At 46.4% G+C, this 27,147-nt stretch overlaps 1 protein-coding gene across 40 annotated transcripts in view; it reads right to left on the bottom strand.

Moving 5' to 3' along the window:
• Window positions 1-5,219: 5,219 nt before the first annotated feature.
• The window catches only part of Dst (dystonin), a 394,204-nt gene continuing 372,276 nt past the window's right edge, over window positions 5,220-27,147 (bottom strand). For 20 of the 40 annotated variants that reach the window (XM_087565925.1, XM_087565936.1, XM_087565949.1 and 17 more), the window contains 16 exons: window positions 25,846-26,040; window positions 25,215-25,343; window positions 23,609-23,752; window positions 22,797-22,985; window positions 21,442-21,571; window positions 20,145-20,308; window positions 19,118-19,280; window positions 18,432-18,586; window positions 18,201-18,275; window positions 17,056-17,073; window positions 13,813-13,930; window positions 11,594-11,665; window positions 10,486-10,688; window positions 10,030-10,140; window positions 7,150-7,273; window positions 5,220-6,533 (listed from right to left, as the gene is read on the bottom strand). In XM_087565925.1, the coding sequence (XP_087422051.1) occupies window positions 6,271-6,533; window positions 7,150-7,273; window positions 10,030-10,140; window positions 10,486-10,688; window positions 11,594-11,665; window positions 13,813-13,930; window positions 17,056-17,073; window positions 18,201-18,275; window positions 18,432-18,586; window positions 19,118-19,280; window positions 20,145-20,308; window positions 21,442-21,571; window positions 22,797-22,985; window positions 23,609-23,752; window positions 25,215-25,343; window positions 25,846-26,040 (2,253 nt within the window). In that variant the 3' untranslated portion in view covers window positions 5,220-6,270. The remainder of the gene's footprint in view (window positions 6,534-7,149; window positions 7,274-10,029; window positions 10,141-10,485; window positions 10,689-11,593; window positions 11,666-13,812; window positions 13,931-17,055; window positions 17,074-18,200; window positions 18,276-18,431; window positions 18,587-19,117; window positions 19,281-20,144; window positions 20,309-21,441; window positions 21,572-22,796; window positions 22,986-23,608; window positions 23,753-25,214; window positions 25,344-25,845; window positions 26,041-27,147) is intronic. The other 20 variants (XM_087565928.1, XM_087565937.1, XM_087565967.1 and 17 more) reach the window with 7 other exon arrangements.

The raw sequence follows: 27,147 nt of genomic DNA, 5'->3' as shown, positions 1-27,147 counted from the left end.
AAGAAATTTCCTGTTAGTCCAAAGAATGGAATGAATTCTACCTCTGGCTCTGGGTGGAGACATGATATTCTAAGTTGCCCCAAATTCTTCTCCTTAAGAGTTCATCCAATTGGGCTTCTCAATCACTGGGCCAGGAGATGGCCCTTCAGAAAAGCAAACAAACTAAAAGAAATGCTGAGGAATTAGGAGGATTAATCACCAGAATGAGATAATGTATTATATTTATAAATACCAGGAGAAACACTATCCCTCCCCCGATGACAGGATCAGTATCTGCTCAGGACCAGTGAGACTGAGTTCTCAGCACAATGGAGATATATTTGCCCCAGGGTGACAAAGGGCAGGGAATTAGAGACAAAGACTGGAGACAGAGGATGAGGGAGAAGGGGAAGGGAACAAGGGAAAGGGGGAAGGGGTATTTGTCTCAGAGGAGGATAAAAGGCAGCCTGTTGATAGGAAGCAGACATGGGCCATAGGCAAACGACAGTTTATAAAGGTAAAAAGGGAACCCCCCCTCCACCGTATAAGGATGAGGTGCTTAATTTTGATTGGGCATGTTAATTAGGTGAGCCAATGGGGGCTTTCGATTGTTGAACTTCAATACTTCGGTAGCTGGACTTTAGTCAGCGGTTAGTAGTCAGCCTTAGGAGGAGACTGTGGCCAAATAAGGGAATAGAATAGACCTTGGTGGTTAGCTTTGGGAATGGAATCTCACTGTTTTTAGCAAGGCATAGGGAATTCGGGAGAAGAGCGAGGCCTGCCAGAGCCATGTTTGTGATGCTCTGGCTGGCTAGAGTTCCTTCACCCCCCAACTCCCTCGGGACTGTTATCTGCTGATCTTCACCAAGTCTGAGCCAGAAAGTGTAACTTGTCCTCATTCCCCGGTCTTTGTCACCGTCACTGTTCTGTTGCTGTGAAGAGACACCGCGCCACGTCAAGGCAACTCTTAGAGCAGTTAGTTGGGACCGACTTATCCTTTTAGAGGTTTAGTCATTGTCATCACGGTGGGAAGCATGGTAGCAGGTTCGGCTCAGGAGAGACACACCGGGCTTGGCATGAGCTTTTGCAACTTCCAACCCCATTCTCAGGGACACGATTCCTCCGACAAGACCACATCTCTTTAATCCTTTCAAATAGTGCCACTTCCCTCTGACTACACATTCAAATCCCTGAGCCCACAGGGGCCATTCTCCTTCAAACCACCACACCCCTTGTTGGTATTGTACCTAAGCTCCGCCTCCACAGTTACCTGGCAACAGCCAGATATGCTCCACCTCACAGTTACCTGGCAACAGCCAGCTGTGCCAGATACTTTATAAGGGGCTGCTTGCCCCCTCCTCATTCTCTTTTCTCTTGCTCTTCTTCTCTTCTCTTCTCTTCTCTTCTCTTCTCTTCTCTTCTCTTCTCTTCTCTTCTCTTCTCTTCTCTTCTCTTCTCTTCTCTTCTCTTCTCTCTGCTCTGCTCTGCTCTGCTCTGCTCTGCTCTTCTTCTCTTTTCTCTTCTTCTCTTTTCTCCTCTCCTCTCTTTTTTCTCTTCTCGTTGCTTGCTCTCTTCCCTTCTTCCCCTTTGTCCCTTCTCTCCCCATTTCCCTTCCCCCTTCCCTCCTCGTGCTCATGGCCGGCCTCTATTCCTCTCCTCCTCTACTCTTCTTCTCTCATTAAACTTCTCCATCTGGAACCATGTTGACTTGCTGTGATCTGTCTGGACTCGAGCCAAGATTTCTACCGCGAGATTTTCTACTCCATCTGATTTTTGAATACTCGCCAACATCTTAAACATGCTTGCCTCCACACTCTGGACATTTTCACTTTCTCTGACGTACTATTTGCCAACTTTCTTGTTTTCCTTGAGCCTAATGCAGGTCTTCCTTCCTCTTCCTCTTCTCCATTTTTCTCTGCACAGCAGCTGACATTTATAGCTTAACTGACCCTTGTTTTTTTCCCCTCAAACTTTAATAAAACGGTCAGTTTCCTTCTCAGTCAATTGTTAAATTCCCTCACCAACAAGACAAAGGTCCTGTGGAAAGGAACCTTAATTTCCTGTAACAGAACCTTTAAAACTCTTTACTCAGAGACATGCTAGGGAGAAGCATGGAGACCAACGGCAAAGAGGTTAGATTTCAATTCATGGGAACTAAACCTCTTCCTCCTTACCCCAGGGCAAAGTAGCTTTAGTTTTAAGAATAGCAACATTCTAAGAGAATATTTTATTTTTACTTTGGGAAATATTTGGAAGATTTCTTAACCTCAAAACGACTTTAGTTTTCAATAAAGGAAAATAAAAGAATAAATGCGAAACTCCTTTGTAGAGTTGAGGTGTAGCTCATTCCAGGGTGATGGTCTATCATGTGTAAGATGAGGGGGTGGGGAGGGAGGGTGTCTTCCTAAGCCTCTGGAAGTCAGCAGGGAGCTCCAAGGGTGCAGTTTTCCAGTCGGTGACAGTTACTTTTGAGTCACCCATGTGCTAGTATTGACCCCAACAAACTTTGCTTCACTAAATCAGATTTGAGTGGAATTTCTCTGGTCTGACCCATCCTTTATCTAGGGCTAGCTATTTCTTCCTAAGAACAGTCACAGGACAGAGAGGACAGAGGAGGGAGAAAGTGGGGGACAGAAGGATAGGAGGAATTTCCTTTGTGCATACAGTTTTGCATCTGCTAATTTAGCATATCAGGAGGAGCAGCAGCGAGGTGGAAAACCTTTATTTTGTTGGCTCTCACCCTAACCGCTCAACCCCTGTGTCCTAGCAGGCATGGGTTGTGATGACAATTCCGCTGGGGTCTGGAGCTCACACCCAGAACTCCAGCGCCACGGTTCATGCACACACGCACACACATGCTTTGAGCATCGCTGTTTACGTCTAAGACGGTTGTGTGCTCGAGTAATCTTTAGCATGAGAGGAGCTCATTTCCTAAAGTCCTGAAAAATAACACTGCAGTGCCTTGTGGGATCGCAGGTGGGAAAAACATCAGATTGGTGGGGAGGACCAAGAGCAAGGGACAGTGTTCCTTGTAGGCACGGGGGAGGGGGGACGTCACTCACCCGGAAACCAGCCAGAGCATGGTGTGAAGGAGGGAACTCTGCTGCACTGTATTTCACTTGTGGAATAAAGAGTGAGCTCTGGAATGATGAAATCAATGACTGAATCTCCCCTTCCCTTCCTCCCCTCTGTTGTTCACAGGTCCATCCTGGATACCCAAGGGAAGCTGTCAAGTTTCTTTTTCTTTTTTTTCTTTTCTTTTTTTCGGAGCTGGGGACCGAACCCAGGGCCTTACGCTTGCTAGGCAAGTGCTCTATCACGGAGCTAAAGCCCCAACCCCATCTGTCAAGTTTTTAACCTGCGTTTGCCATTTAGTTGGGACCAGCCATTGTTTCAAAAGAGGAGAGCAGGGCAGTTATTAGCAGTAGCTTTAGTATTTTTTTTTCTTTTGCAGTCAAAAACCTCTGGATTCTCTGATATGCCAAATTGAGTTTTCATCCCAATGGTTTTTGTTTTTTTGTCATTGCTTTTAAGACTTGACCTCCCCATGTAGCTCACTCTGACCTTGATGTAACCAGTAGAGTACCTGTTTGTACAGTAGCACAGGGCAGGGAGAGGTGTTCTCTTGAGGAAAAAAAGAAAAAAAAATTTGGAGAAGGGAAGAGTGCACACAGGTGGGAAAGGGCACTCTGTGCTCAGTGACACGGAGGACTCCTCAGGATTCTGGCCCTGGTAGCACAAATGTAGGAGAAAGGAAGCCCCCAATAGTTTCAAGTCTCCACAAAGGCAGTGATATCAAGGTGGTTTCTTCAGACTTCTCCGAACTACCTTAAGCCACCCGTCTTCTTCGAAAAGCTTTACTAGTAAGAAAGGAGGCTCTTGCCTCTGTTGTTGTTGCTGTTTCCTGTGTATGAGTGTTTGCCTGCACATGTGTGTCTGTGTACCATGTGCATGTCTGGTGACCAGTGTGGTCCACAGAAGGCATCAGATCCCCTAGCACTAGAGTTACAGGTGGTCGTGAGCTGGGGGAACCAAATCCAAGTCCTCTGAGAGAGCAATGGGTGCTCTTAACCACTGAGCCCTCTCCTGCCTGGCCCTGAGACCTCTTTAACAGCAGTAGCTTTCAGGCGGATGGAAACAAAATCATTCCTTTGTCTTCCTTTTGAAGTAAAAAACCCAATGTTTGCAAAGCATCAAAGGGATAGTCGCCTCAGCTGTATAGCTAGACGTATCACCTCATGGCGGGGACTACCTTGTTCATGTCTTGACAAGACGGCATAGCCACTGGATAGACAAGGCACCTATTGTCGGAACGATAAAAACCTAGGCAAGCAGGAACACAATAATCCTTTCCCCATGTACCTGAGCACCAGCACGACCCTTCTCTGAACTGCATGTAGTTACAGAGAATGCTGGGACCTCACGTGTTCAAAGGAGCCAGCTGCCATTTTCAGCAGCTGCTATTTTCTTACTTAGAAAAACTGTGTAACTTGATAAAACAAAGAAGCAAACAAACCAGGAAATCAAAGCTGAAACAAAAACAAAACAAAAACAAAAAAGCCAAACCTCACCCCCCCCAAAAAAAACCAGAAATCATAAAAGAGCATCACGCTATTAACAATAAAGTCAGCCATCTTGTTAAACACCCCACTCTGATGATGCTTTCTCCTGATTCATAATCAGGTCTCCTGGGATGGTTTGTAGATGCTTGGGCCAGGGAATGGCACGGCCCTTTGAAGGCATGGCCTTGTTGGAGTGGGTGTGACACTGTGTGTGTGTGGGCTTTAAGACCCTCATCCTAATCTTGTGGGAGCCAGTCTTCTCCTAGAGGGCTTCAGATGAAGATGTGGAACTCTCAGCTCCTCCTGCACCAGGCCTGCCTGGATGCTGCCATGCTCCCGCCTTGATGATAATGGACTGAACCTCTGGACCTGTAAGCCAGCCCCAATTAACTGTTGTCCTTTATAAGACTTGCCTTGGTCATGGTGACATCTCCCTGGATTCTATGAGGACAGGAGCACTGTAGCCTACGCATCACTGACACGTGTGTAGATAGTGAGGACTTACTCAGTATTTACAGTGGTGGGTGCTTCCCACTAGCTCTGACCTCCTTACATACCGCCCAGCCTCTCCTGTCAGACTATTATTATTACTTATGATTATTTTTATTATTACTATCATTTACCCTTCATTTAAAACAAACAGAAAAGCTCATTTCAAATAACCAAGTATTCCGCACGTTCAAGTGAATATGTTTTATTAAATGCATACTAATATCTTTCTCTAGTATGTGAGTATACATAATAAATTAAAACGCATATTTATTAAATATAAGTTGATATAATGCCAGAACATGATTATTCCAGATGAGAAATCAAAATAAGCCCACTTTTTTCAAGTATCTTTTGGTCACTCCAAATCGATACTGTTCATAAAAAAATACACCAGTTTTCCCTGGGGAAAAAAATTAATTCCATAGCAATGTAGTTAAGGGACATGTTTTATTTCATAGCTTTTTTTCTTTTTTCTTTTCTTTTTTTTTTTTGCAAGCGAAATTGCTGTTACAAAATGAGTTCAAATGGTACAGGGGCTGCTGTCCACCCAAGCAAAGCAAACCTTGCACGTTTATACGGATGCACGGAGCGTCCAATTCTTACAGTGTAGACGGCTGACGCCCGGGGCGAGACTGGTTGAGCCTAAAGCAGCAGCACAAGGATGCTGGGAGATGCTTGCACAACCCTGGTACCCGCGGCTGCGTGAGGCGTTCTCCTGTGACTCTGACTCTCTGTTGGTTGCTGCTCGAAGAACTGTGTCTTGTTGTGTTTTTCCTTTTGTCTTCAGTCTACTTTACAGTTAGAGCATCGCAAAAAAATAGAAAATAAAAAAATAAAATAAAAAATAAGACTCCCTGCTTGGTCTGTCAGCTGTTCAGAACTTTCATAGAACGGTGTCATGAGGTATCCCTTAGTGTCTGCTATGTAGTGCTGTGGTTGTCAGAGAGAATGTGGACTTACCTGTAGGTACAGTAACTGACTTTAGTGTGTGGTCTACACGAGACAGTGTTCATGTTAAACTCTTTCTTCCATATCACATATGATGTGACTTTTACCCCCAGAAAATCTGACCAAAAAAGTGATACAGATCAAATAAAAAGACAAATACACAAATAAGGCCATCTGCAGAATTTAAAACTTGCCTCCTGCAATATTTCACAGTAATTTCTACATCGTATTTTACATCATTCACTTAAATAATAAATGCTCAGGGGAGGGCTGGTCGGAGCCAACTGCACTATCTCTTCGAAGACTTGTCTAGTTTGCTGGCGGGTGACTTCCTCTGGGGCGTGGGGATTTTAGAAGGCTTGGCTGTGGATGGCCGAGAACCTGCTCGGGGCGCAGGTCTGTGTGTCTGTGGGACGGTCTCCACGTCTGAGCACACAGACTGGATTTCTGAAATGTCAAAGTCGGACGCGTCGCTGCCTCGGCGGCTGCTGGCTCTGCTCCCGGCTTTGCTTCCGGCTCTGCTTCCAGGGCGGCTGGGCGTCTTCCTGGACTCTGGAAAGAGAGGATGGAGGACGGAGGTGAGGAACGTTAATTATTCATCTGCAATACCACGCTTGGTATCAACCTGCTTTTCTTGCTCTTGGTGCTTGCATAAAAATTCCTTGGCCTTGTGGCTTTTCATTACTGCTCAAGGGTAGGCAGCCTCATTCTATGGAGACACTGAATGACACCACCTAGACCGACATACTGAAGTTAAGTCCTGCTTACCCCATTTACAAACTTAAAACTCATCTGTTAACAGGTGGACATCCCTGCTGTTGGAAGTGATGTCCCCCAAAGCCTGGTGCCTGCTCCCTGAGTGGCAATGGAGGCTCCCTGAGGGAAGGGCCCAGGACTGACTTATGTCCACGCCCCGCAGTTCTGCAACTGCTTAGTCTCTTGTTTCTAAGATTCCTTTATCTCCTGTGTCCATCTCTCTCTCTCTCTCTCTCTCTCTCTCTCTCTCTCTCTCTCTCTCTCTCTCTCTCTCCCTGTGGGGGGAGGGATTAGTGCTTCGCTTCATTTCAAAAGCATGCGGTGATGTCAAAACAATTTCTCTTCAAACTAGGAAGAGAGGGAGCCCTGGTCTTTGGGTCACTACCGAGGGGAACAGATGTCACACACTCACCAGCAAACTGCGTTCGGACTCTGGAGGCTGCGGTCGTTATCAAGGCGTTGTCCTCCCCGGAGTGGAAACCTTTCCCTGACAAGTACCCTGGCAGCCGCAGCTTGCTTCCCTGGATTGGCGTTCCCTGTGTGTGACCGGCGTAGGGACCGCATAAGAGTTTGACCGTGCTGCATGATATCCCACTGACACACTTCCCTCACAGTTGGACATCTAGACACGCCCTCTGAAGATCAGCGAGGGGTGTGGCTCCCACCTGCCCTCCTCTTTTTAATTATTTATTTTTTAAATTCTTACTCGGATAAAGGAAACCGTCTAAAGAAAACGGCTTCATGATGGGAGAGAAAACACAGAAGTCACGGGGAAGGAAAACAAGGTCAATCAAACCGTGGGCTGTTAGCACATCTCAGACCATCATTGTTACAGGGTTGGAGGTGTCGCCGGGGCGGGGCTGAGCAGGGGCGGGGACGGGGAGCTGAATATTATGCTTGACCGTTCCGCTGCCTTCAATTTTCTCAGGAAAATGAGGCAGACATTAAAGAGAAACTGAGAGATGAGAGTAGAAAAAAAAAAAACCAAAAAAAACAAAAACAACAACAACAAAAAAAACCCTCAAACAGGAAGTGTGACCGTCCAACTTCACACTGTACGGCAATACTTTGGAGACATTTCTTGAAGACTTTTAAGAGTCACCTGAGGGAAATGTATGGAGCAATTGTAAGACAATGTGATAGGTCTGGACCCAAGTTTCTACATCATGACATTTTAGAAATTCCTGAAGTTAAAAACAGAACTCGAATATCAGGGGTCTCTAGTGCCAGTGAGCACATAGCCAAGGAGCCATGGAGAAAACAAATCTATAAAAATGATGACTGTGTTCAGAGCCCTTTCTCATTAGAGCTGGAAATTACTAACGAAGCATATACAAGGTGTTTGGTATTGATGTTAGCCTCTGACTTGGTATTTCTTGGTTTTAGGATTCCTACCCTTTATCTACATGTGTGTTCTATACACAAACCTAAGTGCAGGTGATTTTTTTTAACAGACATGTAGCCCAGGTTGGCCTTAAACTCATTCTGTAGCTGAGGCTGGCCCATAACAGTGACCGTTCTCCCTTTCACACTCTGAGTGCTGGAATAATGGGCATGTTTCATTCACACTCAGCTCCAGGGTATTTTATGCGTGATTTCTATAGGAAAACATTCTCACCCTGCTTTCATATACATCAGCCGGCTGCTAACCGGTACACCCACCTCGCCATCCACAAGGGAGCAAGCATCAACTATGAATCTGTCCCCCGGGGTCGTATAAAGGCCAAGACCACCCGCCTCACTGTGCCTTGAGTGCTTGGGCTTTCCCGTGTGCACACCACTGTTCTTGAGATACTGTGAGGCCATTCTTTAAAATTGAACAGCTAAAGGACTTAGGACTTTGTCCACGGGCATGTGCACACGGGAGCCCATGCTGCGGCCTCGGGCACATCTGGCATCTCCCTTTACTGTCCTCGGCTTTGCTTTTGAGGGGTGTCTCACTGATTCACTAGCCTGTCTCTCTCTCTGCCATTCTCCACCCTGAGTACCTTGTTTTTAGGTGGGTTCTGGGGATGCGGACTCGGGTCTCACCTCTGTGCAGTGGGTAATTTACCAACCGAGCCGTTTCCCCAGTCCCTACTTTAACTGGGGCAGCTGCTACTTAAAAAAAAAGGGTGAACATAGAAATTTACCCCCAAATATTTATATTTAAAACAAGGATTGGTTTGAGGGCAAGGGCTTTTATATAGTGGAGCCACAACAACTCATTGACATTTCTTGGTGCGGTCTTTGATTGCTCCTTCAAGTGGGAGACAAGTCGGAGTCTGGGGCCCAGGGGAAGGAAGAGGAGGGAAGGGGCATTTGAAGGAAGTCTGTGTTTGTCTCAACCGTCTCACCTGGACCCCTCAGGGACTGGTACCGAGAAGGCAGGGGACTCTCCTCTGCCCACCTATTGTAACTAATGTGAGGATTAATTAACTGGGAAACAGTTATGAAAACCATCACGGTTTTTTAAAAAGCACTGTACTTCTCTTACACAAGGGCCCTGGCTTTCTTCCTAAACCATTAGGCCAAAAATAACTCCTCATTTCCAAGAAAGGATGGTTAGGCACTCCTCCCCTGTCACTGTGGCTTGGACCAAGCACCTGAAATGGTGCCTACCCCGATCAATTCACACAGTTTCTTTAGAGAAATAGATGGGTTGATTTTTAACTAAATGTGAACAACCTGATATGTGAGTGAATCTTGGCAAATGTTATGTTCCCTAAATATCTTCTCTCTGGATCTGTCATTTTGAGATGTTACAGAATGCTCGGATAATATTAGTTACTAAGATATAATACGGACACCTTTGGAAAATGACAGTCAGCTTTCTACATTCCCACCGCTATCCGATACTCTGATGCCTCTGAGTACCAAGTCACACCGGGCCAGCATGACGAAGAAGGGAATGCCACAGACATTCAGAGGGGCAATGCAACGTGGACACGTGCTAAAATCATTTAAGTTAATTCTCTTGCAAATGACATTGTTTCCGGTTCTCATCTAAGGGAATGTGTTGTTTCATGCTGGAGTTATGTCTATTAGAAGGGGCATTCTCTCGTAGGCCATACATACGGAGAACAAAAGCCAAGGAGCGGATATAGCCTCACGGTGTGGACACCTTAGGCTGCCACCGTCTTTCCTGATAACCTTACTCTCAGGCCCCCTGAGAACTGATTTGCAGGAAGTTAAGAGGAAGATGTAGTATTATCAGAGGTGCACACATCAAGGACATCGGTGAGGCGGTGTTAGTAGGTGAGTGTCAGCCAGAGAAGGCTGTTAAGCCTGCGGTCTGGGGGCCTTACAATACCTCGGCAGATGACACGGGAAAGTCTGGGCATTCTGCTGCTTTACAAGGAGTTGACATTTTGCTGTTTGCCAACCATGGTTTACCATAATTGCGTGTTAAAGGGTGCAGAATCTGCGTGGAACAACGGTACATCAAATGTAAAGGGTGAGATACAAACCCACAGGAGAGAGGTCTTTACGGTAGAGTGCTTTACACAGGCAGTGAAGGTAAGAGTGGGCAGAGCTGATGACAAATCAGAATACCAAAAAACAAAACAAAAAACCCCACAACCCCCAAAAAACTCCCCCCAAACCCCCCAAAAACCCAACCTGTACAGACCAACAGCTTCATGGCTCACTGGGCCAAACATATTTAAAAATACAGCTGGTCTCACAAACACTGGGGAAATGAAACACCAGATGGTTTGCTCTGGACAGTGGGTGCATCGGGAGGTGGGGCCGAGGCCTGGAGTCCTACCTTGGGTGTGCTGGCGGCAGCAGGCACCTGTGGGGAGGCTGCCTGGCAGGCGTGACTGGATGCGGAAGTGGATCTGTTGGGGGAAGCTCCTCTCGACGAAGGCCGAGATCGGCGGCCTCGTGGTCGGAAGGCAGCCATACCCTGGCTGGCCCCGTCCGCTAAGATGAACTTCTCCCGCAGCTCCATGTTGGTCCTTCCTTTGGCTGGATTGCACACGGGTGGCACAATGCAGAGACAAGAAGAGAAAGCACTCAGTCTCTGCGGGAGGGAGGGCCACCTGGCTCCACGCAGCGCTCGGAGAATCTCGAGAACACCTTTTTGCCATGCCAGCTCCAACTCAGCATAACAAGAAGTCAAATGCATTCCTTCGCAATGCATTCCTCTCGGAAACGAGGGGCCGTGGAGATGGGAGAGGGTGGGCTTTTACTCTAACACTAGACGCCAGCAAGAGGAACCGGTGTAAAACAAAGTCAGCGTGAAAATGGGAGGCTCATGCTACTACTGTCAGTCCACCAGCTACGGATGCCCACACGTTGTTGTTACCCTCATACCACACTGAGCAGACACGTCAGGAAGGCAGGGCCGTGTCTTTTACATGTGTTGCTGAGGTCTGGAGAATGCCGGTATTTAACATTGGGATTAAACGATTATGTAAAATCAGAGATGGCTTGTTAGTCATGAAGATAACACAAAAACGTTCAGAATTTTCACTCAAGTGAGGCAGCTTGCATTTTAATTTTAGGCCTTAAAAAAAAAACCAAAACAAAACCAAGAACACAAACAAACGGGTTTACCAACATGCAGTAACAAACGCCAGACCCAGGGGTCCACTAGAGGCTATTGGTGATGCAGCACTCATACGAACACATGTGCGCATGGAGAACACTCCACAGGGACCCGATGGGCAACGTGTTAGCATGTGCTTGATCCCTTGTGTAACACTCAGCGTGTCTCGTTTTCAGAGTTATGACTAGAAGCCCCAGCTCGCTGCATGTGAGTTAAGCCATACGCGCGAATGAAGCATATTATGTTAAAACAAATCATGAAAGCAGGAATGCGAAGGTAGGAGAGAGAAAGGGGAGAGCCAAGGGGTGGGGAAGGTGCCGACCTAGAGTAGGCTGAGTAGCAGTAATTGAAGAGTTTGATTCCGAACGCAACATTTTACTCCCGTGATGATGAACTAGAAGAAACGACACAGGATACCGGTCACATTAAAGAACGCTGTTAGCAGAGGAAACAAAGTACAGTGATTGGGTGTGCAGAGGGAGCTCAGATCCAGCCTTTAACACACAGTTAGGAGAGAAGGCACATCAGGAGAAGAAGCCCTGCTGCAAGGTCGGACTCAACCGGGAGAAAGCAGCTGCGAAAGCTCAGCCGGCCATGCTAGCTTGTCCTCTGATCCCTCAGGTGGTTTGTCTCTCCAAGGCTGTTTCCTACTCAGAGCTGCCTTTACCTCAGGCTGTGTTCTTTGTAGAGTGTAGTCCTTGTACCCCAAATGACACAACGGGCTTTAATGGAGCTGAGAAATTTCTATCACCTGTCTCAAGGGCACAGTACAACAACTCTACTGACATGTTTGTTGTAAGCAAGCCTCCTGCACTACCATTTGCAGAAAAGTGTAACACAGTTACAGATAGGACAAGATGCTGTGGCTGTGCTAATAGAGACTATGTTGCTGTTTTAGGTTTTTTACCATATTATATGTATTATTAGAGCACATCAGTTTTCTCCTGTCAGATCAGCAGCAACCTTATGCATCTGATGGTGACTGCACTTTCTGGTTGCATAGTTTTATCTTGTACTCAATTCAGTCACACATTGTTTTTATTCATCATGGCTTTTCGAGCATCAGGTAATGTACCACGCCCTCACACACACCCACATACCCATACACACTTACACACACCCATATATACATACATGCACAACATACACACACACAAATACACATACACACAAATGCACACACACACAAATACATCCAGACACACATATACACACATGCACACACACATACATACATAGACCCACACATACATGCACACACACATACACACAGAGATACATACACACACATGCATACACAGATAGATAAAGACACACACAGTCACACAGTCACACACACACACACACACACACACACACACACACACACCCCTATAGACCCCTGGTATGTAGGATGTTAAACCGTTTAGGTCTGTATTATGTATATGTCGTGTCTGTGCCATGGTGAAAATGCCCGACAGCATGCTGCTCAGACACACCCTGTGTTTAGTAAGCCCGCTGGCTGATGAATCAGGAGTGTTACGCCTTGTTGTGCCTCTCCTTATGCTGCATCTTTACCTAACAAAGAGCAGCTACCGTGTGGCCGTGCAGCAGTGTGTGCTGGCCTTGATAAGGCAGGCCTGCCTGCTGACACAGCTGTATCCAGATGCCAGCACTGACAGGAGACTTCCTGCTTGGCTTCTCACTTGGTGGCCTAACCCGCAAAGCCGGAAGAGACATTTTTAAAGGACTATAGGAGGCTCACAGACTAAGTCATGGCAATCCTACCGTTTGCTTTTCGTAAAGTCAGAAAACAACGTATGCTTACTGAATAGGTGGTAACTAATTGGAAACTAGTCAGATATGCATACGACCAATTTAGAATCGAATAGCTGCAGGACATTAGAAACAGGACTGTTTGGGCTGGTGGGATGGCTCCGTGGTTAAGGGCACTCATTATTCTGGCCTCAGAGGGCTTGAGTTTGGTCTCGAGGTGCCCGTGAGTGGCTCGCCACCACCTGTAACTCCAGTTCTGGAGGATCTGATACCTCTGGTCTCTGTGGACACTGGCACACACATACACATACCACAGACATAAATATAATTATAAGTAATACTATAATCTTAAAGAGACAAAATAGGAATACTAGAAGCTAAAACTCCTAGGCTGGTAGATAAGCCACAATATAATATTTACATGTTCAATATTCTGCTATTCAACCTCAGAGTGTTTGCTCTCGCCCCCCTTTTCCCCTCACTTCAGAAAAACTTGACTTTTAAACGTTTACTCTCTAGTATTCTGTCTTGGTGAATGGAAATGCCCATTCTGGAAACTGCAGTCAGGAAGGTCTTACACAGAAAACCCAGACAGTATTTCCTACCTACCTGTCCGAAATTTATTCCATTAGTGGGGAAATAGGAGAGAGAGAGAACATGTTTTACAGGCCACTGGGAGCCATTGGCTGTGGGCCTCAGGCTGGGCTCGGTTTGCTTTCAGTGTGGGAACACCCCACCTGGCTGTGCTTTCAGGGTGCTGACACCGCGACCAAAGGGTCTCCTTACCCCTGCACGGATCGTTTTTCACTAAGAACTCATCCAGAGCCATCCATCCACCTCCAACACGGACCATCACGGTGCTTCGCAGGATCCGAACCAGTCGCAGCTGCTGGGAGTCTCCAAACTAGGCAGCAGAGAGAGAAAGGACCTCTGATTGTCAGTACCGATGCCAAGCCCAGGGATGGCATGCAGCTTGCGGGAGCGTAAGCAACCAACTTGAGTGCTTGCTTAGTTCGTGGTGATTAATTAGTGAGATCTCAGAGGGGGGTTGCAATGGTCTGCATTAGACTGCTGCATGCCGATTTAGCCCAAAGGAAACAGTTTGGGGGGGGGGGTGAAAAAAGATCACAAAGGTTAATCAAGGGTAATGTTGAAGCTTTGTACTAAAGTTACAAATTGTTTTTCTTTCTTGTAACAGAAAGAGCACTCGCAAGGCAACAGCAGTGAATGTCTCCAGGAGTTAAGCACAACCTGGACCATAAGCGCAGGTCCCCTTGCCCAGGTCTCACACAAAACGAGGTGCTCCTAAGGACTTCCCCAAACCGACTGGGAAAACTGCTTCTCAGGTTAAAACTGCTATCCTCTGAGGTGTGTGTGTGTATGTGTGTGTGTGTGTGTGTGTGTGTGTGTGTGTGTGTGTGTGTGTGTGTGTGTGTGTGTGTGAAGCTCCTTTGTGTTTCATAGCGAAGTTCTGACTTAGGAGAATAGAGTAATGAATGCTATGGTTGATAAGAATCCCTCACTAACGATCTGGTAAGCCAATAAACTAGAGTTTGGATTAACCTGCCACTTTATATTACCGCAACCTCAAGACAGGTACCGACAAATTATTAATGACAGAGCTTTCGGATCTAAGGAGCTTTTTCTCAGAGCTGTCTGTACCACTGGTGCTCCTTTGGAGAGGCGCCAACTCTTTGGAGGTGTACAGACTCAGCAAGGCTTGAACAAACGTGTGCTAGGATGCTGACAGCTCTGATCACAAGTTTCGAGGATTTGAAAGTCCGTGGGAAACGATTTTCGTACCTGGAAGTCATCCCTAAGAGGCTCGGGTGCAGCCGTGAAAACCACGGTACTGAATCTCACGCTTACCAACTTTGCGAGCCACAAAGAAAACAAAACAAAACAAAACAAACAAACAAACAAAAAAAAATGGTTGTCGAGACGCCAGCAGCTTCTTGGCGTGTGCTACGGTGAGAAGAGACATCCTGCTGCTACTTTTCTATAATCCTTAATGCTGCACTTTAGGGCGAGAACCTCAGCAAAAAGCCACAGGCTACATTCGGGGACCTAAACTCAGAAGGCCACAGAAGTGTCCAGCAGGGACTCGAGTGGCGTACATCGCATCTGTGGCGACGGCTCTTCCTAAATTTGATTCTTTAAACTCTGAAACTTAAATATCCCCGTGTGTGAACTGCTTCTGAAATGTAAACTTAAAAACGAAAACCTGTGTTTATATTGTCGATGCAAAAATCTGTGCTGCCAGTAAGCAAAAAGCAGAGAGGGCGTGAAGAAAATTACCCTTAAGGAACCAGATAATTGGATCAGATAAATCTTGTTCAAGACCAGGTTCAAAATTAGACTTGAAGAAACAACTAAAAGACGCTTTGTAAAATGACGTTTTGGGTCTATTAAACACAATCCTTCCTATTGTTCTTTTAAAAGGTATTCTCCAGGCAACTAACGGTGTCCTCAGAAGTCCTCTAATTTTCCAAAGGCCAAACCATGACCCAAGAAAAACAGGCTAATGTTGTTCTTTGTACTTTTGGTGGGCATTTCTCTCATTTTCTGTGAAAATGCACGACATTACCCTAACTGCTGACTCAGAAAATGCCAATCATGAAGAAGTGACATTTTAGCTGCTATAACACATAGATGTTTTACCCTGCTTCCTCCCTAAGTATCCCACGGTACCCCATAAACGGAAATGACTAGTGTGTGTCACTTACAAAAGTTTCTTGAGAAAACTCTGCTGGAGGTAACAGGATCATTTTACTCTGAACGCTTGCTTCCGGGAAAGAGAAGGTAAAGAGGTAATTGGCAACAAGACAGAGTGTGGCTGGGCCTACTCGGGCCTGCACCAGGTCCTCAATGTGTGTGTCAGTTTCGTGTTTTTACGGGACTCCCGAGTGTGAGAACGGGCAGCTCTCTGACTCCTGTGCCTTCTCTTGGGCTCTTTTCTTTCTGTTGCTTTGCCTTGTCCAACGTTTCCCTTTTTATCTTACTGTGTTTTACTCTGTTACGTTTTGTTGCTGTCTCTTAGAAGCCCATTCTCTTCTAATGAGAGACAGAAAGGGAGTGGATCTGGATGGGAGAGGAGGAAGGGAGGGCCTGGGAGGGGGGAGGGAGGAGACACCAGTCAGGATCTACCATGTGAGGAAAAAAAAATCTATTTTTAATAAAAGGTGTGTGTGGCTGACTCCTGATGGAGCGGAGGCCACTGTCTTTTTTTTTTTTTTTGGTTCTTTTTTTCGGAGCTGGGCCTTGCGCTTCCTAGGCAAGCGCTCTACCACTGAGCTAAATCCCCAACCCCGAGGCCACTGTCTTAATGTGCTGTGCTCCCTACAGAAGAGTGTGCTCAAAAAAAATCTCCAATATGTGCCTGTTACAATGTAATTTCTCCTGCATGCATTTTTAACACTCTGATCGAGACATAGCCTGCTAAACGGTCCCTTTTGACTTAAAATGTCTATGCAAACATTTGGCCAAGGCATCAGAGGACACGGCCTAGTATGTGCCGCTGTAAACCACTAACTCAGGACAAGTTAATTATGGGGCAAGCACTTGTTGCTCATGGGCCCTACGAGGACCTCTTGGTATTTTGTCTTCCCATGGTCCCTGCCTGGTGCTACTGTAGCCATGTATCGTGATCGGTCAGACACAGTGATGCCTGGAGAATCAAGTTTGCGTTCCAGTGGCACCGGCATGGTCTTTGTTCAGAATATCATGAGAAGTGGGGCTTGAACATTGTGCTTGCACCGCCTGGGTGAGCTAATCAGCAACCGTTCATTATCTGGTTTGCTTAAAAGTAATCTCCTCATCTGAGGCACGAAGCGAGAGAGGAGTCCTGGATCGAGGCTGTGACAGCGCTGACAGAGACTGCACACCAACCAACACTGGAGTAGCTAGCAAGACAGCAAGGGAGGACTAGCCAGAGCAAGCTTTGATGACTATGAATTAAAGACTCAAAAAAAAAAAAAAAAAGAAAAGAAAAGAAAATCATTGGATACTTGAGATTCCACTGGTTTATACCTGATTTCCCAGGAAGAACTGATAAAACAATGAAAAATGCAAGAAAGACAAAATTAGTTCAAAGGAAACTTTCTAAATCACACACACACACACACACACACACACACACACACACACACACACACACACACCCTTACTTCAGGATATAGTATGTAGTTTAGAGATGTATGGGTTTGCATTTCCTCTGACTGCAAACCAAACATTTTCTTTCCCTACAACTTTACCAGGAAAAAAAAAAAATCTTTGGACTTCAAATTGAAATTAGAACTTTCAAATAGAAACCTTTAAATTTGAAGCAGTTGAAGTTTTCAGACTGAAGTCAAAATGGTAGAGAAGCATCTTTTTACAGTGCAAGCTCACTGCGTTTGCAAGTAACAGGCCGTGTTAAGGGGACTCAGCACTAGCTGCTTACTAAGAGATGATCAAAGATAGGATGAGAAAACCACACTGCTGTTTCAATGGGAACCACGTTCATTTATATTTTGAGCAAAAGCCAAAGTTGCTACGTAAATGGGAAAAACAGAATCTTTTTCATTTTTATAAAAGGGATGTTTTTAATTTCTAGAAAAAGTAACCAAACTTTAACTTCATGATTTTAGTTTGGAGTAGCCATTGTTTAGACCCTGGAAGCCTACCTCTAATCACTGTAAAATAAGAGGTGAGGTGGGGCAGATTGAATATATGACTGGATGTTTACTTTTAGTAATGTGTAATTACTAATATACCTTGATTAGTAATTAGGTAATCAGTAATACACCTTAGAAGTGGTATATGTGGGGGGGGTGAGACAGCTCGGACAGTAAGGGCACTGCCACCAAGCCTGAGGGCCTGAATTCAAGTCCTATAACTCACACGGCAGAAGACAACTGATCCCCACAAGATGTCCTCTGCAGGCTGTGGCATATAAAACCATGCGTACACATACACGACATAGAAAAGGGTGAAAAAAGTTTACAGGTTTTTTTCTCACACAACTTGAAAATTCATGTGATTTAGAAGGAGAAAAAAACGGTGAAGCGATAGGTTCGTACAACCGTTACATCTTGAGACCATGTGAGAACAGTCAGCAAACAGTGGTGACCCGAATGATGACTCGAAATTGGGCTTCTGTCCTGGGAAGGGCGGGAGGCGCCTGAGACGCTTACCCTGTATTTGTTGTCTCCGATCTGCTCAACTTGGAACCGCTTGGCGCACTTACACTTGGCCACCTGCCTCGTGACCTGTCAAAGACAAAGGTGCGGTATTCACGTTAACCTTGATACTTCGTGGTGCGGGAGGGGGGACCCAGAGACCTGGGAGCCGGTTATATGAGCCTCGCAGATGCCCTGCGGGAGACAGGGATGCCCCTGCTGCAGCAGAGGGACGTCGATGAGTACCTCATCTTCGATTTTGTCAGCGTCCGTGATGGGTTTGTACGCATCTTTGTTTGGATGTAGAGCGGCCACGAATTCATAGTAGTCGATGTACCCATCTCCGTCTCTGTCAAAGATGTCTGCCACGGCGCTCATCTCCAGACGACTGGTAGGAAACTCTGCAAAGTACGAAGCGGTGCTAGTAAGGCAGTGTATTGGTTACAGCTTGAGACGTATCTGATGGCGTATTGTGACATTCACATGGTTTGTCGGGGTGCTGTCCTCATTTTTAGTCAACGTGTATGATATAAATTTATCTCCAGGAAGTTGGGGAGGGGCCCGAGGGACCCACCTCAGGGGTCAGCAGCACTTGCCCCTTTTGTAGAGTTGCCAAACAAGCTAACTCAGGGCGCGATCGTTCTATGAACGTGAGTATCAGATCAGAATTGCTAATGAGTATTACTGAGAGATCCGTGCTTACTGATTTGCTTTCGTATGCCGACTAACACACGAAAGACTTCTGCAATCAAACGTTACAGCTTGAGGAATGCTAAGGGATATCCTGTGGGCACACAAAGCAGCGGTGTGTCCCAGTCAAGTGAGAAGGTGGCACTTTGCTAGCAGCACGAGATTATGAGCTCCACAGTCTTACGCTGTGCCTTGCTTCTGTCCAAGTTCCTACAGCTACCGTCATCTGTCCTAGGACTTACTGGAGGACAGAATGCCGTCAATGAATTCCTGCCGAGTGATCTTCCCATCCTGGTCCTTATCGATTCTCCGGAAGAAATCCATCACTCTCGACTTCTTATGATTCATCCACCTCATGTATTTTTTCCGCCAGATATCAAAATCGAAGTTAGCGAATTCCCTCAGCTAAAAAAAGAGTGAAGGTTTTGACTGCTGTCAGGAACTGTCTTTAGAGTTTGCCTTTATTCTTGGCAGTTATATACATGCACAAAATGAACCACCGTCATGTCCATTCCACATTCCCGCCTTTAATTCTCATGTCCCCAACCTGCCCCTTCCCAACTTCATCTCTCTTTCTCTCTCTAATAATCCATTAAACGCACTCAGTGATGCCTTTGCGTGCATGGGTGTGAGCATTGAATTCTGGTTTCTGCTAGCTGAATATTAAGCCACTGATGAAGGTCTCCAGGTGACTCACATCTCTCCCGTTTCAAAGAAGACGTGATTTTACAAACGACTTTTTATAGAGTATATTTCATTATATTACTGATTTTTTTCCTTTGCAAATAAATGCCCTAAGTTGAAAACTGCTCATACTATCAGTCACGGAGGTATGTGCCCAGAGTGTCAGCCGTAGTTTAGTGAGGTGCAGGTCTTGGCGTGCAGTCCCTCTGTTCTACCAGCTACCCCCATCTGCCTGGCCGTCTAACATTTCCAAATTTCACAACATAAAGAACCGAAACCTCCCACCTCAGGGTACGTGTGAGAATAGATGTATTTGTCAGGTGAAGCCAGCAGCAGCCCTGCCAAGTTCTAAGCCTTTCTCAGAGATCAGTATCTGGTTCTTAAAATTTACATTTCTACGTTTTTGTTCTCTGGATCCAAATCCCATGGATGAGTCTTATAGAAACACACAATCTGAGTGTTCATTTCAGAGGAGAAATACCACTCAGAGCACAAGACTTTGCTAATTGGGAAGAAAGCCCCGCTTTCATGTGGCACCGTGCAGATAAAGGAGACAACAGGGAGATGGGGGTCTGACTTTCTGACCTCCTCCAGCCTGTCCAAGGCGTCGTTGAGCTTCCTCCTTCGTTCCAAGGCCAGGAGCCAAACCTGCTGCCACTTGCTCACCAGCAAGTTAGCCCTGGGGTTCTTGGTTTCGATTTGCGTCTGTGACCCTGAAGGATACAGGCCTGAGGCTGGGAAGCGTTTCCCTGTTAAAACACAACACCAGTCAGGATGGTGGAACATCTGGGGTGCTGACCAGCACTGAGACGTGGCGGTGATTTTGGCTCCTAGCCAAGGCTGGCTTTAACTGTGGTGTACTGCAAAAACAAGCACCCCAACCTCGCTATTCTTGTTAAGATTCACATTCTGATCTCATGCACCGTGGAGATGCAGCTCACAGGCGGGTAACCTTCTTAGAGAAGGCAGAAAAGTGGCTTCCTTGGAACCAGAGTGGGATGCTTCACCAATGACAACCAAGTGCATTCCCCCCATGTAACTAAAGGGCTACCCATGGCCTACAAAAATTATTGGCCTAAGATTATACTTCATTCAGACTCAAATTTATGAGGGTAACTACATGTTTGAAAGTATGCACCTGCTCCACGAGTGTGTGCTAGCTCCTTCAGTCCAAAGACGTTACACAGTAGCCTCTTTTGCAGAGGAGGAAACCCTAGCCGAGAACCAGGTAAACTGTTCAGTATTAGGCTTCCCAGCTGGTCTGTGGAAGGGACAGCAAGGAGCCTCCAGTATTTCACTTATACCATCACCTGGTCTCCTTGAGTAGCCCAGTAATTACAGCAGCTCTGCTCCTACTTAAACAAACTAATACACCATTCAAAGATATGCAAAATGTGCTACATTGTAGTCTGTGCTTGTTAACATCCTCGGGGCTAACAGCTACACGATGAATGGTGTCTTGTGGGCTAGGAGATTAGTAAAGACAACAGCTGCCACAGGAGCATGAACGGAGTCAGATTCTGTTCTCTGCCTAGATCAGGGTCAGCTGGGTCGGTTGCTACTTCTACACTAGAAGGAAAATGAACTCGTTTCAAGAGGTGATGGTTTGGAACCTTGTAATCTTCCCCAATTTCTTCTAGAATCTGAGAGATATACTTTAAACGCAGTTAAATAGAGGCACCTGAGTGCAGCCTTTTATTCCATTTTAAAACAAACAAAACCGCTAAAAACTTAAAAGCCCACGTTTTCTTTAGAAAACCTTTAAAAGTGTACTGCTCACGTGGAGTCCCTACTTTCTCTTGGATTTCAAATGCTAAGTCGAAAAGAAAGGGAACTGGCTTGTTCAGCCGCCTTTATTTCTAATAACCTGCCCCCAGCTTACTTCCGGCTCGTCCCTTGTCCAAGACGGGGATGTGAGACTGTAAGGATGGAGGGTCAGCGGCCCTCCTCTTATAGGTCTTGGTAACTTTATCAACATCAGGCTGTTTTCTGGTCATTTCTTCCATGAAGGTCTGAAAGGGAAAGCAGTGTCAATTAAATCGGCTGTAGATGAAACCCCAGGGTGAAAGGGCTGTGCTGTCATTTTTAAAGGATTATCACGTTGAGTGACGGTGACACCCAGCGCCTTCCCTGATATCTGCAGAGCGCAGAGCATGACACCGGAGCAAGGGCAAGTCCAAATTAAAAACAAAACTGTCGCTTTTCAGTGGGGTGGTGGGGTGGGGAGAGACATTTAGTTACATTTAAAAGGGCTCAGTATCCTGCTATTCCTCACTGCATTCTCTTTGGCTTCCTCTTACTGCAGACTGGTCCCTACACGTTGGTTAAGTTGGCTGAGGAAAGGCAGAAGCAAAAGTGATGGGGAAACGTGAGGCAGACAGACACTTATTAGGTTGGAAAACTTGAGCCACCGTGATAGCTATGACATCCGCAGGGAACATAACTCCAGATACTCTGTGCCATATAGACACCAATAACACAGATTTAACATTTTAAAATTCTGGTTTTAGGGGTTGGGGATTTAGCTCAGTGGTAGAGCGCTTGCCTGGGTTCGGTCCCCAGCTCCAAAAAAAAAAAAAAAAAAAAAAAGAATAAAAAAAAATTCTGGTTTTAGTTATGTGGATGTGTGTGTGTGTGTGTGTGTGTGTGTGTGTGTGTGTGTGTGTGTGTGTATGTGTGGTGTGTGTTGCTGCTTGTCACTGTGCACACTGCCTGTGTGTAATGCCTGAAGAGGCCACAAGAGGGAACTACAGTTCCTGAAATGGAATTTATAGGCGGTTTTGAGCTGCCCAGTGTGGGTTCTGGGAACTGAATTTAGGCCTTCTCTAAGTGTTCTTAACCTCTGAGGCATTTCTCCGGCTCCAGTAATTAAACAAACTCTAAGTCAGGGCACATGTAAAGCCATCATTTCAGAGTTTAAAATGGGTGAGGTGTGCAGGGTAAGTAGTCACTCTGAGGAAGAGAAGGCATGCCCTTTCTAAGTAGGCTGCATTTGGAATACTCATGGTTGGTCATCTGAGGAGACAGAGGAAAGGCAGGTATGAAACAAGGAGTCAAGTGCTGGCCGGGGCCTCAGCAATGAGATCAGACTGCCCAGAAGGAGAGTGCCCTTAAAATAAGACAAGCTGTGGCAGGTCAAGAAGCTCACTAGTCTGGGAACGCATTGGAGAAGCCTTGCAATGGAAGAAAGAAGAAACCTGAGGTGATGGTTAACTGCTGAGCGTTGAGTTTCTTTACCTGGTGTTCTGCAATGAGGGTTTTCACCTCTTCGATCTCCTGGGGGATGACTTCCTTATCTTTCTCGGTCAGTGTGGTTTCAGCCCACTGCAGCCAGGCGAGCAAATTCTCCAGCAGCTCCTGCTTAGCGATGAGCCCTGCCAGCGCCCCTGCTAACCTCTGCTGGTGCTGCTTTGCCCAGGCCAGCACCTGTTGCAGGGATACACAGCCGGCTCAGGTTCTTGCAACTTAGTTTCATTTTTGTAAGCCACGCCCATTTTAAAAGTAAATCAGGGTCATTCTGGCTAGACCTGGGAATTCAGATCCAGCTTGAGGAAGCACCTGTTTATCATCAGGAGGATGGTAGCGATGCACCAAGCATCTGGGTTTACTCCCGTTCATTTCTTGTGTTTTTCTCATGTCCAAGTACACCTTCTCTAAAGGACCAAACGGCCTTATTCCAGGCCGCATTCAGAAACAGTAGAATCTAGACTGCTAAACATCTTAAGTAGGAGCTCAATTCCATTCACTCCCACAAGCATACAAGGCCCCGTACATTTTTCAGCAAGTCCCTATTCCCCATACACACTGGACAGGTGGGACAAAACCTATGGTGAACCAAACATCTGCCTTTTAAGGTCTCTCGGACGCAGCTGCAGATCCTGTAACTTTTCTAGCCGAGGGCTCCTTCAGGGGCTGATGTCCTGGGGGGGAATCTACGTGACACTTTCCCGTGAAGGCCTTGCCTTCCACAGCAGGCCTTGACTGCTGAGGTTTCCCATTCCCCTGCCCCACCACACACAGCTGCCGCCGATGACGTCAGACCCACTGACCTCTTCAAACCTGGCCTGGATGATGGTTATCCAGTGCTTAATGGTGGTAATGGAGTCAGGGTGGCAGGCGGTCAGGAGAGCGTCCCCCATACCTGTGGCCTTATTTAGTTCTGCTCTTTTCTCTTCCAGTTTCTTCATGAACTCCTGCAGTGGGGCAGACACATCAGTTAGCTGTTGGCCCTCGCTGTGACATTCATGTCATGTTGTGTTATAGAAATAAGGTGGGACTCCAATCCGGTGCAGGATCTGATGCGGGCTGGCTGTCAACCCGTGGTGATGCACACTCGACTTCTAACTACTGAGCTGATTCTAAGATTCACCATGAGCCTGACATTTTTCCTTACAGTCTGGCCTTATTGGCAAACTGTGTACAAAGCACTTCTATCCCCTTTGCTGTACTCAGCCAACCCCTCCTTGAGGAAGGGCAGTGATCAGTCAGAAGCAGATGATGTAACACACGCTACGGCAGAATGACGGACTTCCAGCGTGACCTTGAGAGGCGAGGTTATTAAGTGGTGTTAAGAAAAAAATCCTTTCAGGTTAGTCGGAAATGCTGACATCGACACTGAATATCTGACATTTCCAGTCAAAGGTTGAAAAACATCTGTTACATGGATCACTCTCGTGTGGGTTTGGCCAAGTTTCAAGCATTGCTACAGAAAAGAGTTTGGCTTGCCTTGGTGACCTGAGGCCATGCTCCCCCCTCCCAACCCCCGTTAGCTATTCAAACACTATGAAGTCAATGTTTTAAATAATCTATATTATAGGTTAGTTCTTTACAAGATTTTTTTTATAAGCCCCTTGATTAAAAGGGCTGGGAGAGAGTTGGGGATTTAGCTCAGTGGTAGAGCGCTTGCCTAGCGAGCGAAAGGCCCTGGGTTCGGTCCCCAGCTCCGAAAAAAAAAAAAAAAAAAAAAAAAAAAAAAAAAAAAAAAAGGAAAAAGGAAAAAGGGCTGGGAGAGACCGCTCAGTGAGTAGAATAAAGTGCTTCAAGTCTGAAGCGGTGAGTTTGTGTCCCAGGATCCACGTGACAGAGGGCAAGGGCAAACGCCTGCCTTCTGACCTCCATAAGCACTTGGTGGTCCACGAGACACATAAGCTAACCAAGTAAATAAAGCAAGCCCCAGAGTCAAAGAGGCTTAAGAATAACATTTTAAATGAGCTTTAAATGAGCTGCTTATCTTGCACACAGATGTAAAAGTGTTTAAGTTGCAGTTCTAGTGGAATATTCTGTAAACGCCAAGCTGCTCACTTAGGAGGTGTCGTTCTGGAAATACATACAACACTCTGGTCAGAAGCCGGGTGATCCTCTAGGAAGATCGCCGTGCAGCCTGGAGGCAGGGAGCAGAGAGCCTAGTTCTACGATGACTACTTTCTTTCAGAAGGGAACCTAAAAACACAGCTGCCTATCCAGGTGTGTAGGTGCGTGTGCACAGGTGTGCAAGCAGGGAGGAGGGAGACATTCGAGAGTGTACCGGATGGTTGATTTCTTCTCAGGAAGGAACACCAAACCAAACCAAGACAGGCAACTCTCGCACTCGCTACGCACAGTCACGGGCTTCTCCCGCCCTGTTCGGTTTTCTGTTTTGTACTGGAAGCTACTCACTTTATGTTGCTCAATAAGAGTCCGGAGAGCATCCTCGTCGTCTGGGAGCGCGCCATGGAAACGCAGCGTTTGCTCTGCCTCTGCCAGCCACTCCAAAAGGGTGTGGACCACAGAGTGGAATTCCTCTGCCTAACAGCACACACACACAGAAGACAGGATTTCACGATACACCTCTTAGTGACATTTATAGAACCACATGGCCCCTCCCAACGAAAAAGCCTTAGTTTAAATTACTTATGCATATTACTCCTACTAAGAAGGCAGGGATATATATTACTATATTTTCCAAACACAAGGAGAGGTGTAAAACATGAAGGAGCCCACAGGAAGCCTAGTTCACCATTCTCACAGCTCAGTGTTCAGTGTGGCCTCCAGTTGGACTCCCAAGTGACTTATTCAAGCAGTACTAAGCAGAGATTGTAAATACCCATGGTAAGTACTTGCTGCTAAGTACTTGAAATTCTCCAGAGAAGTGGGAAGAAGGGTCTAGACAGTCATGAGACAGACTAGCCTTCACTGATGGCCGTCTAAGGTGAGGGTGAGGACTGGCCCCGCTAGTGCACCTGAGCTGTTCCTGCTGTGACTGCAGGACTTCAGCCGTCGTACAGAGCCCTCAGTCTGTGGATTTTACCTGTTGCAGGGCTGATTCTAGCCGCGTCTGCTTTGATATCGAGAGCGCGCACACCGTCTCCCAGCGGGTGCTTAGTTCCTGCATCTGGACCCTGACCCAGGAGGAGTCATCCCGGCTGCCTTCTATGAGCTCCCTGGCAGAGCGCTTCAGGGCCTGCACGCTGCTGGTCCTCTTCCCCAACTCTTTCTGGAAGACCTAAGGAAACCATATTAACTGTCATCACGGTTAGCTTTAAGTACAGAACCTAATTAGCCAAGAGCGCTGTTGTGAGAGAGAGATGTGTATAAAACGCCACATGTATACTTCTGTAGCCCACAGATTTGAATGGCCATATTTTGGGCTGAATCTTCACCAGGCAGGAAATAACTCATGGTTCCGCTTTGAAGGTTTAACATTGTATTGGATGGATTTTGTTTGTATCCAGTAACGTTCTCATAGGGGAAATAGAATGCTTTAAAATGAGATTATGTAAGATTTAAACAATGGTGATCAGCCTTCTCAATTTCAATTACACACACACACACACACACCCTGACAGACAGATACACACACACACACACCCTGACAGACAGACAGATACACACACACACACCCTGACAGACAGACAGATACACACACACACACACGCACACACACACACACACCCTGACAGACAGACAGATACACACACACACACACACACACACACACACACACACACACCCTGCATCAAATTCCCCTTTTTTTCCGAGTCATGCAGCAGAGAGTACCAAGACTTCTCAGTTTCAGTGCGGCTGCCACCGCACTCACGCACACACGTGCATGCACGCACGCACACTCCCATATTGATTATCTACCATTCCAAGAGACAACTACAGAGACAGGACTGATCAATCCTGGTGCACATTAACAGGGTCCAGAAAGGCCAACAGAGTCACATGGTCCTTTCCTCTACACTAGCCATTCCCCACAGCACCTTAAGTATCTACCCAGGACTTGCCAGTTTGGAGTCATCTCGGTGAAAAGGCTTTGGGGTTTCTGACCCCACCCTCTCAGTGCAGGCAGATTTAAGAGCAACTAAGAAGAATGGCTTCCCTAGGTCACTCCCGGAAGTGGTGTTGGGCCGAGGGCTCTTCATCAGCCACCAAGTGTCTGTGTATAAAAACTAGCTATTCGACCACTAGTGCTCTATCTACACTGGGATTACTCGTTTATACCCAAGTCACCCCACAGAGGGAGCTTAGCCAGAACAGTCCAGCTTGAATGCCATCGACAGGTTTCAGTCTGTAGGGAATGGTAGATGGCTACAGACAGACATACGGA

Source organism: Rattus norvegicus, chromosome 9 (genome assembly GCF_021556685.1).
Source record: "Rattus norvegicus strain SHRSP/BbbUtx chromosome 9, alternate assembly SHRSP_T2T, whole genome shotgun sequence".
In the NCBI taxonomy this organism is placed as follows: Eukaryota; Metazoa; Chordata; class Mammalia; order Rodentia; family Muridae; genus Rattus; species Rattus norvegicus.
Note: the sequence above shows the minus strand (reverse complement) of the source record. Positions and strands in the feature narration are given on the sequence as shown.